General features: G+C 38.5%; 1 protein-coding gene across 1 annotated transcript in view; it reads left to right on the top strand.

Moving 5' to 3' along the window:
• The window catches only part of LOC128744251 (cullin-2), a 300,626-nt gene that overhangs the window by 237,545 nt on the left and 48,856 nt on the right, over positions 1-14,225 (top strand). Inside the window, exon 9 of the mRNA XM_053841107.1 lies at positions 13,567-13,668. Coding sequence (XP_053697082.1) covers positions 13,567-13,668 — 102 coding nt within the window. The remainder of the gene's footprint in view (positions 1-13,566; positions 13,669-14,225) is intronic.

The raw sequence follows: 14,225 nt of genomic DNA on the forward strand, positions 1-14,225 counted from the left end.
ATGGCGTCCCATGACGCGTTCAAGGTCCGCGTTGTTTGAGCCAATCTTCGCGTTGAAGTCGCCCATTTGAATTTGGATGTCCCCCTTCGGGATTTTCTCAACCACGCTGTTCTGCTGGCTGTAAAAACTCTCTTTCTCCTGCAGGTCGGCAGCATCTGTTGGTGCATGGCACTGGATTGCCGTAAGGTTCCTAACCCGTGTTCTGAATCTGGCAACGATTAGTCGCTCATTTATTGGTTCCCACTTCATTAGGGCCGCATGTGCCCCTGGGCTTAGTAGGAATCCAACTTTCTCGAGTAGCATTTTCACCTCGTATGCCCGAGTAGAGCAAGACTTGCCCGGATGATGTCCTGTGTTCGCCAGTACCCGGACAGCGGACTTCGCTCGGCCCCAGGATTTCAAGCTTCAGGCGGCTAGCTTCCCTTGCAAGTTGAGCCAGCTTGCCCTGTTGGCCAAGGGTCAGTATATTCCATGTTCCGATTCGTGTCCGTGTTTTCATGCTAAATGTCGTTGCCAATAATCCAGAGAGATTTCTTCTTTCATGTTCGGAAACTTTTTTATGTTCTGGTACAGTAGGCTGTTAACCTAAGGTCTTATCCCGCTGATGGGGCTGCCATCTTAATGTGGGCGGGAGCCACTGTGCCCCCTTTCCTGTAAGCATACGACAACCGAAGTTGCGTACCCCAGCCGGTACCTCCTGGAGGTAGGAATAGTGGTTAATGAACAGAGGTTATGGAATGCACATGTTCACTCTTAGCCGCCTCTGTCAGTACCGCCAGGTATTCGAACGGGAGTTGTCCGGCTTCACAGCATACTGCCCTAACAGGACTAGTAGGAAATGCCCCGGATGCTATTTGTAATGCCTTGTTATGCGCTGGCTGAAGTATTGGGATTACTACATCCTTCTTTCTGCTAACTAAACTGTACCCGTACAATAAGCGAGGTATAATTAATGCTTTAGCACATTTAATCAAGGTTTCACGAGAGCTGCGGATTTGTCTTCCGATGACTTTCAGCATGTTTATCACTCCAAGTGCAGAATTCTTTCTATTGCCTGCGCGTTTGAGAAAATTCATTTTGTGAACAAATATTACACCTAGTACTTTTAACTGTTTGACTGTTTGATATTTCCATTCAGTGTAACATTTAGTACTGCACCGCGGTGTCGTCGATTTGCACAAGTATGTAGTAATTGGCACTTTGGTATCGCAATTTTAAAACCAACTGATGATAGCCATTCGGCTACTTGCTCTGCGGCATATTGTATTTTAGCTCTTAGGCGTTTCCGTTGTTTACCATATGCAACGATTATTATATCGTCAGCATAAACCTAGGCTTGGACATTCGACGGTATTGAACTAAATAGCGGATTAAGGGCGATTAAAAACAGGGTTACTGATAGTGTTGACCCTTGCGGAACCCCACTATTTGCTGACCGAATGCAAATGGCTTTAAATTTGATTTCATCATGGTGTGATAGGCAGGGCCTCAGCATAAATGCCAATAAAACTACTATCATACCATTTACGAGAAGAAAACAATTTACATTAAACAACATCAGATTGAAAGGAACACTTTTAAAACTTTCAGACACTGTCAAATATCTTGGAGTATTTCTTGACAGAAAACTCAATTGGAACACACATCTAGAGCAAGCAGTAAACAAAGCTACAAATGCTCTATGGATATGTAAAAGAACTTTTGGTAAGCAATGGGGACTGAAACCGAAGATGATTTATTGGATCTATTCGGCAATTGTCAGACCCAGGATTACCTATGCCTCGTTGGTCTGGTGGCCAAAAACGAAAGAGAAAGCTACCCAAAAAAAGCTGGAAAGACTTCAAAGGCTAGCCACTCTTTCAATAACAGGTGCAATGAGAAGTACACCATCGAAGGCATTGGATGCTTTACTCTATATACTTCCATTGCATCAGTTTATACAATTAGAAGCTGAAAAGAGTGCTCTAAAAATCAAAAGATCAATGAACCTCTTTGAAGGTGATCTAACAGGTCATCTCAGTATTCTAAAAACTATTAGTATTAATCCTATTGTAAATAATAATGAAGATTGGATGGAGAAAAAATACAACTTTAATCGAATATTTCGGGTATTTGAGCCTAGACGTGATTATTGGGAAGATGGTGGTCCCGATCTTCGTCCAGGCTCGACAGTTTTCTATACAGACGGTTCAAAAATGGACAATCAAGTTGGAGCAGGAGTGACTGGCCCAGGAATAGACATGTCAATTTCTATGGGCAGATGGCCAACTGTATTCCAAGCTGAAATACAAGCAATTATAGAATGTACGACTGTGTGCTTGCGCAGGAACTATAGACATTCAAATATATGCATCATGTCAGACAGCCAAGCAGCTCTAAACGCTCTAAAGTCGGCGACATGCACATCAAAACTTGTCTGGGAATGTATTCAATTACTCCAAAAATTGTCTTGTCGTAATCAAGTCAACCTGTATTGGGTCCCAGGTCACTGTGGAATCGATGGAAATGAAAGAGCTGATGCGCTTGCAAGACTCGGATCATCTCATCAATTTGTAGGACCTGAGCCCTTCTGTGGTTTATCTGCCTCTGCTTTAAAAATGGAGCTAAAAGCATGGGAATGTGCGAAAGTGGAATCAAATTGGAATAACACTTTCATTGCTAGGCAGTCGAAACGGTTTATCTCTCCAAACGTTTCAATGACTCGCAAAATCCTGGAGCTTTCGAAGAAAGATCTTAGCATTTATACTGGTCTTATAACAGGACATTGTCCGAGCCGATATCATCTGAAGCTAATGGGAAAACTTCAAGATGATATATGTCGCTTCTGTGGCATAGAAAAAGAAGACTCGGAACACCTGTTATGCCGATGTCCGGCAATTCTCAATAAAAGATTAAGGTTCTTTGAAAGAGGGCTGTTAGAACCCTCTGATATTTGGAGAACAACTCCCAGCGCAGTAGTGCACTTCATCCGAAGTGCATCACCGGGCTGGACAAATGCTATTAGTCAAACAATGACGATCACTTCTGATAGTGGTACGTCATCTTGACAACATAGCTATAATAAAACGGGGGATATATCACAATAGATCAAACAAATGGTCGCAGTGATAAAAATACCCAACATGGAAAAAAAAACCCCACGTGTTGTTGAGCGAGTCGACGAGACAGCAGATCCAATCCTAACTTTGAGAGTTCGATTCTCGAGAATGTTTTGTAGAAATTTTAACAAACTGCCAGAAACATCCATCTTTTCTAAAGATTTTATTACAGCTTGCCTATTGACTGTATCATAGGCTTTAGATATATCAATAGATAGCATCTCGCAATGGTGATTCTGTTTTAGGGGTTGATCCAGAAACTCTTCCAATTCGGTGAAGTACACATCAGTTCCGAGTCCTGTTCTGAAGGCATATTGGCGAGGGTCTTGCAAATTCCCCTCTTCCATCTCACACACCAATCTCCGGTTGATTATCCTTTCCAACACCTTTCTTACGCAGCTAGTTAATGACAGTGGACGGTATTCTTCTGGATTTCCTTCCTTTCTATTACTTTTCGGATTGGTACAACCACGGACTCCTTCCAAAGTGGTGGAATCAATCCTGTTTTCCAAACTTGGTTATAGCATTTGAGTAAAGCTAGTTTACCACTCAATGGCAAGTTTTTCAATAAAGGATATCCAATACTATCTGATCCGGTACCCTTGCTTGTGCATTTACTAAACGTCCACTCCAGTTCACTTAAGGAAATATTTTCACTGTACTTCGGAGAATTTGGGGAGACAGAAGCCCTCAAATGTTGTGCAGATTGCTCCTCGGAAAACAACGACAGACCTGAGCTAGAAATTGTTTCAAAATGATCTGCAACCATTTCAGCCACAACTACAGGGTTATCTGAGACTACATCGTTAGTTTTGATGAAGTATCTAGGGCATTTGTATTTTCCTTGTAAAGCTGCGACTCTTTTCCACATTTCCGATAAGGATTAGTTAGCGTTCATTCCTTCTACAAAGTCTTTCCAGCTTTTCTCTTCAGCCTCTCGAATGACTTTCCTAGCATTATTGCGTTCTTTTCGAAATCGTATCAGTGCTCCTTGGCGATTGGAGTCATCAGGATCCATCCGACGCAAAGACCTAAGAGCTTTTCGGCGACTCTTAATTGTGCTAGCAACCTCTTTGCTCCACCAAGGTACCCGTTTATGATATATCCGTCCAGTTGAGCGAGGAATGCATGCTATAGCAGAGTTTAATATTATTTCCGAGATGGCTTCAGAAGAGTAGTCTACATTTGGGTCGATCACAGTATCAATTTGACGATGAAACTTTCACCAATCAGCCTTTTTAAAGATCCATTTTGCTGGGGACAATCCATGTGTAACACTGTGAGCTGGAGTCAAAAAAATCGGAAAATGATCACTACCGTGTAGGTCATCTTCAACGTGCCAGTAAAGACTGTTTGTAGGGTCTGAGGACAATGTCAAATCTACAGCTGACTGTCTCCCATTGGCAAGCGATATAAACGTCATTGAATTTTTCCGCGAGGATCAGTTGTCTGGGCCTCCCCATATGTCAGAATGAGCATTTATATCTCCCATAATAATGAACGGTTTTGGCAACTGTGAGACAAGCTCGTTCAATTCGTCTTTTAAGATGTTGTTATCATGGGAAGGATTGATCGCGATTGATTTCGGTTGAAGCATACTGAAAGTGAAAGCATATTGAAAGTATCCTCGTGTCGGTCGTCTGATCCCGGAGTCTGCAATGATTTGGAAGCCGGATTTGTTGTCTCCTTGAGGGGTGGTCGGCATCTCCCGTCTTTGGTTGGCCTAGTTGGATAGTGGTCTCCATTTTTGTGACGTCGTTTTGTGTTCTTCAGTTCCGGAGAATCGATTTCCATTTCACAGAATTCAATTTGTTGGTTTTCCTATTTGAGTTGCGCTACTTTTTTTGTCAAGAATTCTAGTAGTTGGCGAAGCTTGGTTATTTCTTGGTCCTTCTCTTCGAGTTTTTTTTCTGTTAATCAGCTATTGGTGGATTCAGTTGTTGTTCTGAAAGATGCAAGGTTTCCTTACGAGCTTCAAACCGTCTTCTGGCTTCCGGAAAAGATACGTCCTCATCAACTTTAATTTTGATCACTTGAATTTCGTTATTTTTCGCGTCGCATTCCCTCTACCTGGCGCTGTGCGGCCTACTACAATTGACACAATGGGGGACAGCTGGACAAGGCACTGTTTCTGCATACTCTCTTGAGCAAATCGGGCATGTAATTTTACCATCACAAAACCGTTTAGTGTGACTGATTCGCTAACTGGGCCGACTGACAGTTGTTTGAAATCTTTAAACTCAAAAGTTCAATAGAATTTTGACATTTAAGTTGGAGCATGGCCCAATTAACGAACACCCAATTAACGAACCATATCTCCTTCACGCACCCAGCTATTAACAAAATTCTCTCGTTAATATCAAACACTATTCACATATATATGTATTTTGATGATATCAAAAAATTGTTATGTTAAAATGGCTTGACTATGCTACAGGTTGAGAAATCTAAATTTTTGCAAATCGATAATTTTTCAGATCGCTTTATTCATTTTAATGATTGAAGGCTACTAAGTAAGTTAAAGTTGTTTGCAAAATGTTTTGTACCTTACTGCCTTATACTGAGTTGACGGTCAAATAACCATTAGCACCACTACGGATCCCTTCTGCCTTGTCTTTTCCATCATTTTCGAAAAAGATTAATGCTTGACTATTGAATAGTAAAGAATTGCAGACATCTAACTGACATTCAAAACTATTCTCGGACAGGGTGTCGACTCAAATCCAAAAATAAAATTCCCTGACTTTCCCTGATTTTCCCTGATGCTTCAAATATTTTTCCCTGACCCTCAAAACTCGAATATCTAGCTTATTTGGGTGATTTCTGGCTTAAGTTTTTAACCCTTTAACATGGCTTATGCGAGCTGCTGAAAACTAAAGCTAGATTTCTTCATGTTTTAAGAACACATATCAAAGATTCTTAACCTATTTCTTACCAGCGTTTCGAAAACGCCCTCTTCTATTAGACTCGATAGAGAGGGACAGTTATGTTTAAGGTATCAACTTGAATCCAAAGAAACAAAGATTGAGAAATAATCTAATCGACCTGTTTTTGCACAAAGCTTAGATGTTACATACAAAAAAATTACAGCCGTGTAAACATAACAAATCTTGCTAATTTTCAGTCAGCTCAAACTAGTAACTTTGCCGCTGGAAGGTGGACACATGTCTGCGAGTTTTTAGTTAAACTAAAACAAAACTTTCCTGGAAATTCCAGCTTGTTATCTTTGCTGCAAAAAGCATGGGGTTAAGGAGATGATTCCCCAAAGATTTTTGGTACAAAAATGTGCGTTTTGCTGGGTTCGAGGTACGGCAAAACTTTAGCTAGATATATTATTAGAAAATGTCCAAATGGCAAATATTTGAACCCTCAATGGTGGACAGTTAACACTAAAGCTGTGTGTCATGATTTCGGATTGCAACTATCGAGGCTTGAAAGCAACATTGACTCGAAGGTAGTTCGGTGGCCGGCCGTTCGGTCCGATGACCGTATATGGGTGTTGAGAATTAAGGCAAATTCTTCAACTACAGCGTAATCAACGTATAGTCACCAACAAATCATAAATTCGATGGTACTAGGGACGAATTGAACCGCCCAGTTAGCTTCGAGGTATGATGCTGATCTAACAAGCCAGTTATGTTCGAATCTCGGCAAGCCGGTTTTTGTTAGACAGAATCAGTAGGATCGTTGCACTGACTCCGTAATTTTCCTGCACTCTAACAGTCGGCTGGGAAGTCTGTCGATAAAGAAGGATAATGTCTAGTGACGGTTAATGCTCAAGACTTTACTTTGCTTTGCTAGGGACGAATTCTATGACAGGTTCGAAAGGATTTATGGGGTGCGCACGACTTGAAAATTCAAGACTCTAGCTCCCAGATCGATCGTGTTTAACGGTCAAAACTTTTTGGAAGTCACAATATACAGTCTTTTCTTAGCAACTTTGACCACTATCTCGTCGTAAGATCCACGCAAGGTTATCGAAATCGGCGAAGGCTCGCACTGAGAGGATGTTGCATTTCAACATCTAGCGGTTTACGGCATATGACGTTGCAGTGGAGTACACCAGAAAGCTTGATCAACGAATCGCAGAACAGCAGGACGAAAGGGAATAAGACGTAAGTAGGCTGTGGAGGATCCGCCATGGCGCCAACAACTACGAGGGAAGTGATAGGCACGACGTGGGGAAGACAATCACCTTTATTCTGCGAGTCACGTGACTCAATACGACAATTGTCACTCGCCGTGACTCGCCACGGCGAGTCGAATTGAGTGCTGTCACCTAGGTGACAACCGTGTCAGCTAGGTAACAACCCCGTGTCACCTAAGTGACAAACCGTGTCACCTAGGCGACAATTGTCACCTCATTCGCGATGACTCCAAATTAGTTACGTCACTCGCCTCGCAGAATAAGGGTGAGTTTAACAGCTTGTTTGATGTCGAATGCCAGAAAATGACAGATGAGAAGAACCAGGCCAAGAGTCGCATGCTCACTGCGGATCACGTCAGAACAGAGAAACAAGCTTTCTGCGTATTACGTAACCAGCTGAACCAGTCCAGAAGGTCGCCAACTCGCATAAACGTAAATTCTACAGAACGTTAATGCTCCCGGTAACCCTTAACGGACATGAATCATGGACACTGAAGGAAGATGATCAATGCTTGGGGCTTCTGAGTGTAAAATTCTGCAATTGGTGAAAACGCTGAAGATCGCGTGTAAATAATAGTCTGTATTTCGCTTTGTGCTCTTGATGTCTGCACCGTGAAGTGCGTGAGGCCTGCCATTGCCGATTTCGAGCACTACAGCGAGTGAAGTCTGACAATTGTACGGCGCAAAACAAATAAAAAATTTACGACAAACTAAAAGATAATCGAATCGCCACTAGACATGTAACAAGTTTTAATTCAATCGATCAATCTGCGTATATTTAACACGAAAATTGATTTGATTCCAAAGTTGATCAACAATATTGCCGGGTAAACAAAATTTCCCTGATTGAATTTCAAAATTCCCTGATATTCCCTGATTTCCCTGATCCAAAAATGAATTCCCTGATATTTCATGATTTTCCAGGTTTTTCCAGGAAATCGACACCCTGTCGGAGTAGCTGATTTTACTCACTTTGAGAATTGCTGCGTTACTTCACATGCACAAATATCCCCTCAGCCGTGTTTCCTTGTCAGACAACAGTTCCGAAAAAATCTTGCAGTAGGGTTTTTTCCAACTCCCGTCGTAATTAATAAAGCCATTCTAATTTTCATCATTTGTTGGATGGATTTAATGAATACTCCAAAAGTTCTTGTGTTGACTTGACTAAAACACACTTACCTTACGATCCGTGAACTTTGACATTACTGAAAAGCGACTATTAAAGCATATTATTGATATTACGCAACTGACTTCATTTCTAAAATTCGTCGTACCCTTTTAAAATCCGTCCATCAAAATTTTTCATCGTCCGAACTAAAAATCACAACAATGTTTACGAAGCTAACGCGCATGCATTTGTGTATGACGGCATGACAAATGTTATTCTACAAAATTTCTGCAGGTCAGGCAAGTTTTCCTGGCTGTAGAATAACGACAATGCCTTGCGTGAGTTATTTTCATTTATGAATGACGGAAATTAAAACGATTAGTCGACACTGCCTTCTTCGTCGCACGAAAAAACGTAGGAAATTTGGCTGGTAGGACTTCTTTAATGATAAAAGCATTTAGGGTAGTTGATCCAGTAGTTGTGGTACTACCAATAGTTGCGCTACTATTCATTACTAATGCATATTTTCGTCACCGTAGCATTATAGATAAAACAATTACATTCATTATATAAAACAGGTTTTTAGAAGTATTGGTAGTTAGACTACACCATTTAAAATTAAAGCATTATTTGCTAAAATCCAATTTTCCAAAATCTAACGCGCAGTTGGAGCGCACAACTATAGGCGCTCATCTACAGTTTTGCTACGATGTTTTTTCACTTAGCAACCTAGCAATGTATATGGAATAACACAATTAAAGGAACATCAAACTTAATTAAGGAAACATTAGCGCAACTGTTGGTACAATATAATTGAATCGGAAAATTCATTTTTTCTTTATAAAGCTTCTCGTACAACGAAAGCAATTGTCTTGCCTTGTGACAAATACCTTGTATTTGATAAATTTATATCTCACAAGCATTGATTGAAGCATATACCTCAATAAACGAGCAAAATGAGGGTATATTGTGCTTAGTGGCGCAACTAATGGATCATCTACCCTAAATAGATCTCAGCTCACTTTAATTGATCGCATGTGATAGACAACAAACTAAAATATTAGGGAATAACTAGTTTTGCATTGTGTGTCATAAAACTGCTGATATTTTTAATAACACAGGTCTGCATCAAAAAAACTGCATAGGATTTTTCAACTGATTCTTATAGATTTTTGTCCACTGAATTCAGAAAAAATAATAAAAATTATCTATCACGTCACGTTTTCATGTAATACTTGTTGAATAATCTTGAAAGTTGGTTTTAGACATAAAGCAGCAGAAATATCCCAGATGTAAATTACATTAAAAAATTGATTTTTACATCAGAATTGTATTTATTAATGTGAAACCTTCCATGTTTTGGAAGAAAATCATACACGATGGAGAAACTATGGAGAGTATTATTTTCAAGCAAATTTGGTGCTCTCAAATACATCCACCTGCGCTCAGTTGACTGTACTGCCTTATAGAAGCAAATTTGATAAAAGTCATGTATGAAACATTTGTAGAACTGAATGCAATCTACAATCTTTCTGAATTGAGTACTCCATTACTTTTGTATTTACGTGGTAATATTATTGCAACTTTATCCTTTTTTTTCATGTGTGGACTCATTATTGCGACCAGTATAGTTGATCTATTGTAATATCGCCCGGGTGTTTGCTGTATGACCTGCACTGCATTTCTTTTAGCTATGATCGCTATTGAATGAGCGATATGCTTATTAAGTTTTTTTTTTATGCGTGCTTGTGTGTATTGGGGTTTACCCTTCCTTCAAAGCTTGATCTACTTTACCCACATATTCCTCGCTGCCAGTACTATCCCATACTATAGCCGTTCCTGGCGAGGACTCATTCATACCTCTGACCAGTACACTTAACTATAGGAGGGACATTTGCACTGTCTGCCTCTTGTCAGAGGGTAAATATAGAATTCAGCATGAAGGAAGGGTAAATGGAGGGGCCTGAGAATAAACCCATGCTAAAGTCACGACATCGAATGGCTTGATTCTACTAAGATTCGAACCCACGACCACTCGCTTGTCAAAGCAGACTCGATAACCTTGCGGCTACGGAGCCCCCCAACTTTATCCTTAGCTCAAACAATTTGCGTTAGTGAACGTACCTGAGTACATTAAACTAGTGTTGAAGGGCAAAAAAGAGTAAATATGAAAATTACAGTCCAGTAGTATTTTTCCTGTAATTATTAAGTAAAAATTTACTGAAATAGCAGAAAAAGATTTTATTTAGGTTTTTCAATACGAATCTGTGATAATAAGTTTTACATCTAATTTGTGACTTTTCCATATAAGAAGCATAATTTGCAAAAAATCTGTACGTGATGTACGTGAAGTTTTGGATTCGGCACCCCAAAAAACATATGATTCACCTAAAATATCTCATGCATCTGAATTTTTTTTTATTTTTGCAGACCTGTGTAATTTGTGTTGGATGGGACGAGAATAGGCAATTACGACGATGCACAGTGCGTTGAACGTATGGGACTGCGGGACAAAAATCAAAACTGCTGATTTTTATTTTAGATTTATATTAGATTTAGACATTTTATCAAGCTAGTGTAATGAAAAAAGTAGTTTGTGATAATCGAAGCTAGTATTTGCTTAAATGTCTCAAAATATTTACATAATGACAAAAATGTCCCAAACGCCAAATTTTTACGCAAGCATTGTAAAAGTTTTTCATCATTATATGGGTTCCGTCGGTTATAAAACTATCAAAGTTGTTTGTGAAAGTGGCATTCGTACTAGAAATACTTTGGTAAATTCAGCAATGCCATCTAGTGTTAGATTTAGCAGCACTCGAAGATCAACCTTGGCTGCAATTTCGGTAATCGAAAAGTTTTTCTGCAGTGCATGAAAGCTTGGAAAGCTATGTTTATGGAAGACGTTTGAGCATTTCTAAGTAAAATATACTTTTGCACTAACAAATCTATATCTGTGAACAGAGCTTGTGTTTAACTAATACTTAAGTCTTTTTTACCATTCTCAGCCGTAACGGAAGAGTAAATAATAATTTTCCATGGCATAATTTGAGACAAAGTCTGCAGCTCGACGTTTTGTTTTTCTTGGGCAATTTTATAAAAACCTTTTAATTAGATCCACGAAACGAATTTCTAGCAGAAAAATCGTTATCATTGATTATTCGTCATAATTATCAACCCGAGAAACGGGAAAAACGGCAGCCGGCATTAAGTTTATTAATTTTTGTAAAGAAATATTTATTCGCTATATGAAATAAAATCGCTTTGAGTTTAATTTTGAACAGTAATAGCACAAAGCTTCATAAACAGTGGTTTCTTTTAACAGGGATAACATAATATAGTAGAATCAACGGAAATCTGACGGTTTATCAGTGCCTGACTTTGATCTACAAATATTGAAATATCTTGCAGAGTTGCAGGTAGTTGCAGCTAAAACCTGTTCGATCTTGTAGAGGACACTTTGAATAATTATTCTGTGTATATTTTAGCTTGGAAGACGGTGGAACATTTTTTAAATCAGTAATCAAAGTTGGAGTTCTGTTTTTTTGAAGGACAATGTCTATGTCGTTTCTATGGGGCGATTTTTTAGGAGTGAGGTCAAAATGAATTCCTTCTATAACCAAAATTTATTCTACTAATCTTGATTATTATTCTCCATTTTAAAGATTTTGGTTATACAAACTATGAAATTTTTGCGAGCGTGATGAATAAGCTTCAAAAATGAAAGCAAAATTTGTAAGTAAAATCCACTCAGCAACTTGACAGTTTGAACGCTTGTAATAGTAGTTGTGGCGCTTTCCCAAGCAAACTAATACTTGTTTATATAGCAGAAGGCATCTATAAACAATTCTAAATACTTAGTATACCCGATTAAAATAAAGTGAAAAACGATTTTTGTCTATGGCTCAACGCACTGTGCGATGTAGCAACATACCCTACCTATTCGCGACTGCGAAAGCTAAAGAGATTTTTAATCCTGTTCGCACTTACACGAAAACCCATTGTCAAAACTTGCGTGAACACAACAGCAAAAATACTTCCTTAACTTTTTTCTCACGCAAAAACCAAACAAATATTAGCAATTTCGTAGTCGCCAAAGTGGATACAATCTGGCTAAAGGGAAGGATTGCTGCTCACTTTTCTGTGATGTTTCACTTTCAGGACATCAATTTGGACTAGATTCAATGTTTAAAAATGAACTAGGTTGAAAGGATGGGGTGGTTTTATGCTTTAACAAAATTGTTTACCTTCAGGACATCAAACTGGACTAGGTTTGTCGCAATCCTAAGAAATCTTGTTGGGACGAGAGGACTTTATCACTCTTTCTGGCATACTTCCCAAGCATAGATATCAAATTAGTATAAGTCTAAACGTCGTATCAGTATGTAATCACCAATTATATGAGACATTCGAAAATTTTCTTGTAAAGTCATAATTACGAAAATTAAGATATACCTTTTTTTATAAACTGAATATAATAAATGGTCATTAGCCGCAATTCAATTTATATCGAAAAATAATATGCACATGCAAGAGTTACGGAGCCACGTGACAAACTTGAATTTATTATACCTGAAAATAAAAATTAGGCATTATGAAACGAGTCAATACAGTCCCTAAGTTGATAAGACCTAATATGCAGAGATATAGCGCCCTACACGCTTGAAATGAGAAAATCATACTTAAAGTAGAAAAACTGATTTTTCTAAAATTATTTAGTTTTACTGTTATTACTTGTCCCCCTTTGAGAAAACGTTGAAAAACTTTCAACAATTTTGATACAACTTCAAAACATTTTATATGAAATGATATATGCAGTGAGTCCATTTTTTCAGTGGGGCGAATTGTCTTCAATTTTTTTCGAGTTTTTCTAGAATAAACAACACGTTTCCAATTCATATTTCCAAAATATATATCGATTATAACGTTAGACAATAAAATATCAGAAATGACAAAATGTAACATGGGACAGTTAGTTATTCCACCGACAGTCTAAATGATTATGTAAACGAATAAATGTGTTAAAACTATCAAAAACGATATGCGCAAAAGTGTTTGTACCGGAGAACGGTACCTAGTTAATCTAAGCTATGTTATTTTCATTTTTCTAATTTTAAGGTAATCTATAATGAAATCACGACCTATACGTATTCCCACAAGAAATTATTAAAAATATAAGCGTATAATTAATACGTAAAAATATTTTTTTACAGGTATTACAAGCCAGCTCAAGAATAAGTCTGAATAAAGATTACGTAAATAAACGAACAAAGTTTAAGATCACCGCAGCTTTACAAAAAGAGTCTCCTCAGGAGGTAAGTTGACATAGTTTTCTACATTCTACAGTGAGACACATTTGTATTCGAACAAAAACAAAGACATATATTTTTGTAATTAAAGGCTTTATTTCGGATATCAGTTTTAGAAGTTGTTTACCCTTGGATACAGAACGCAACAAACATTCATTATTCTATTGAATCACCTTTTTCTTGGATAATACACTTCAAACGCTTCTTAAAGCCGTTACATGCGGCACGCACTACTTCCATCGGAATATCATGCCATATCTTGTTGTTAACTAACTTAAATTCGTACAAATTATGATATTTATTATTCTTGAGCTTCTGCTGCATGTACCACCATATACAAAAATCCAGTGGGTTCAAATCAGGCGAACTTGGAGGTCATTCGTCTTTCGGTATAAAATTCGTCAGGATGGCTGTGCACCACGTCTGCACAAAATTTGCAGTGTGGGCTGGACCTCCATCCTGTTGAAAGCAATAATATTCTTCACCATACACTCCCCGAAAGTAAAGCCTCAAATTTTGTGCTAAGACCATTTTTAGATAATATTTTGTATTAACTTTCACGT

This window comes from Sabethes cyaneus, chromosome 3 (assembly GCF_943734655.1).
Source record: "Sabethes cyaneus chromosome 3, idSabCyanKW18_F2, whole genome shotgun sequence".
NCBI lineage: Eukaryota > Metazoa > Arthropoda > Insecta > Diptera > Culicidae > Sabethes > Sabethes cyaneus.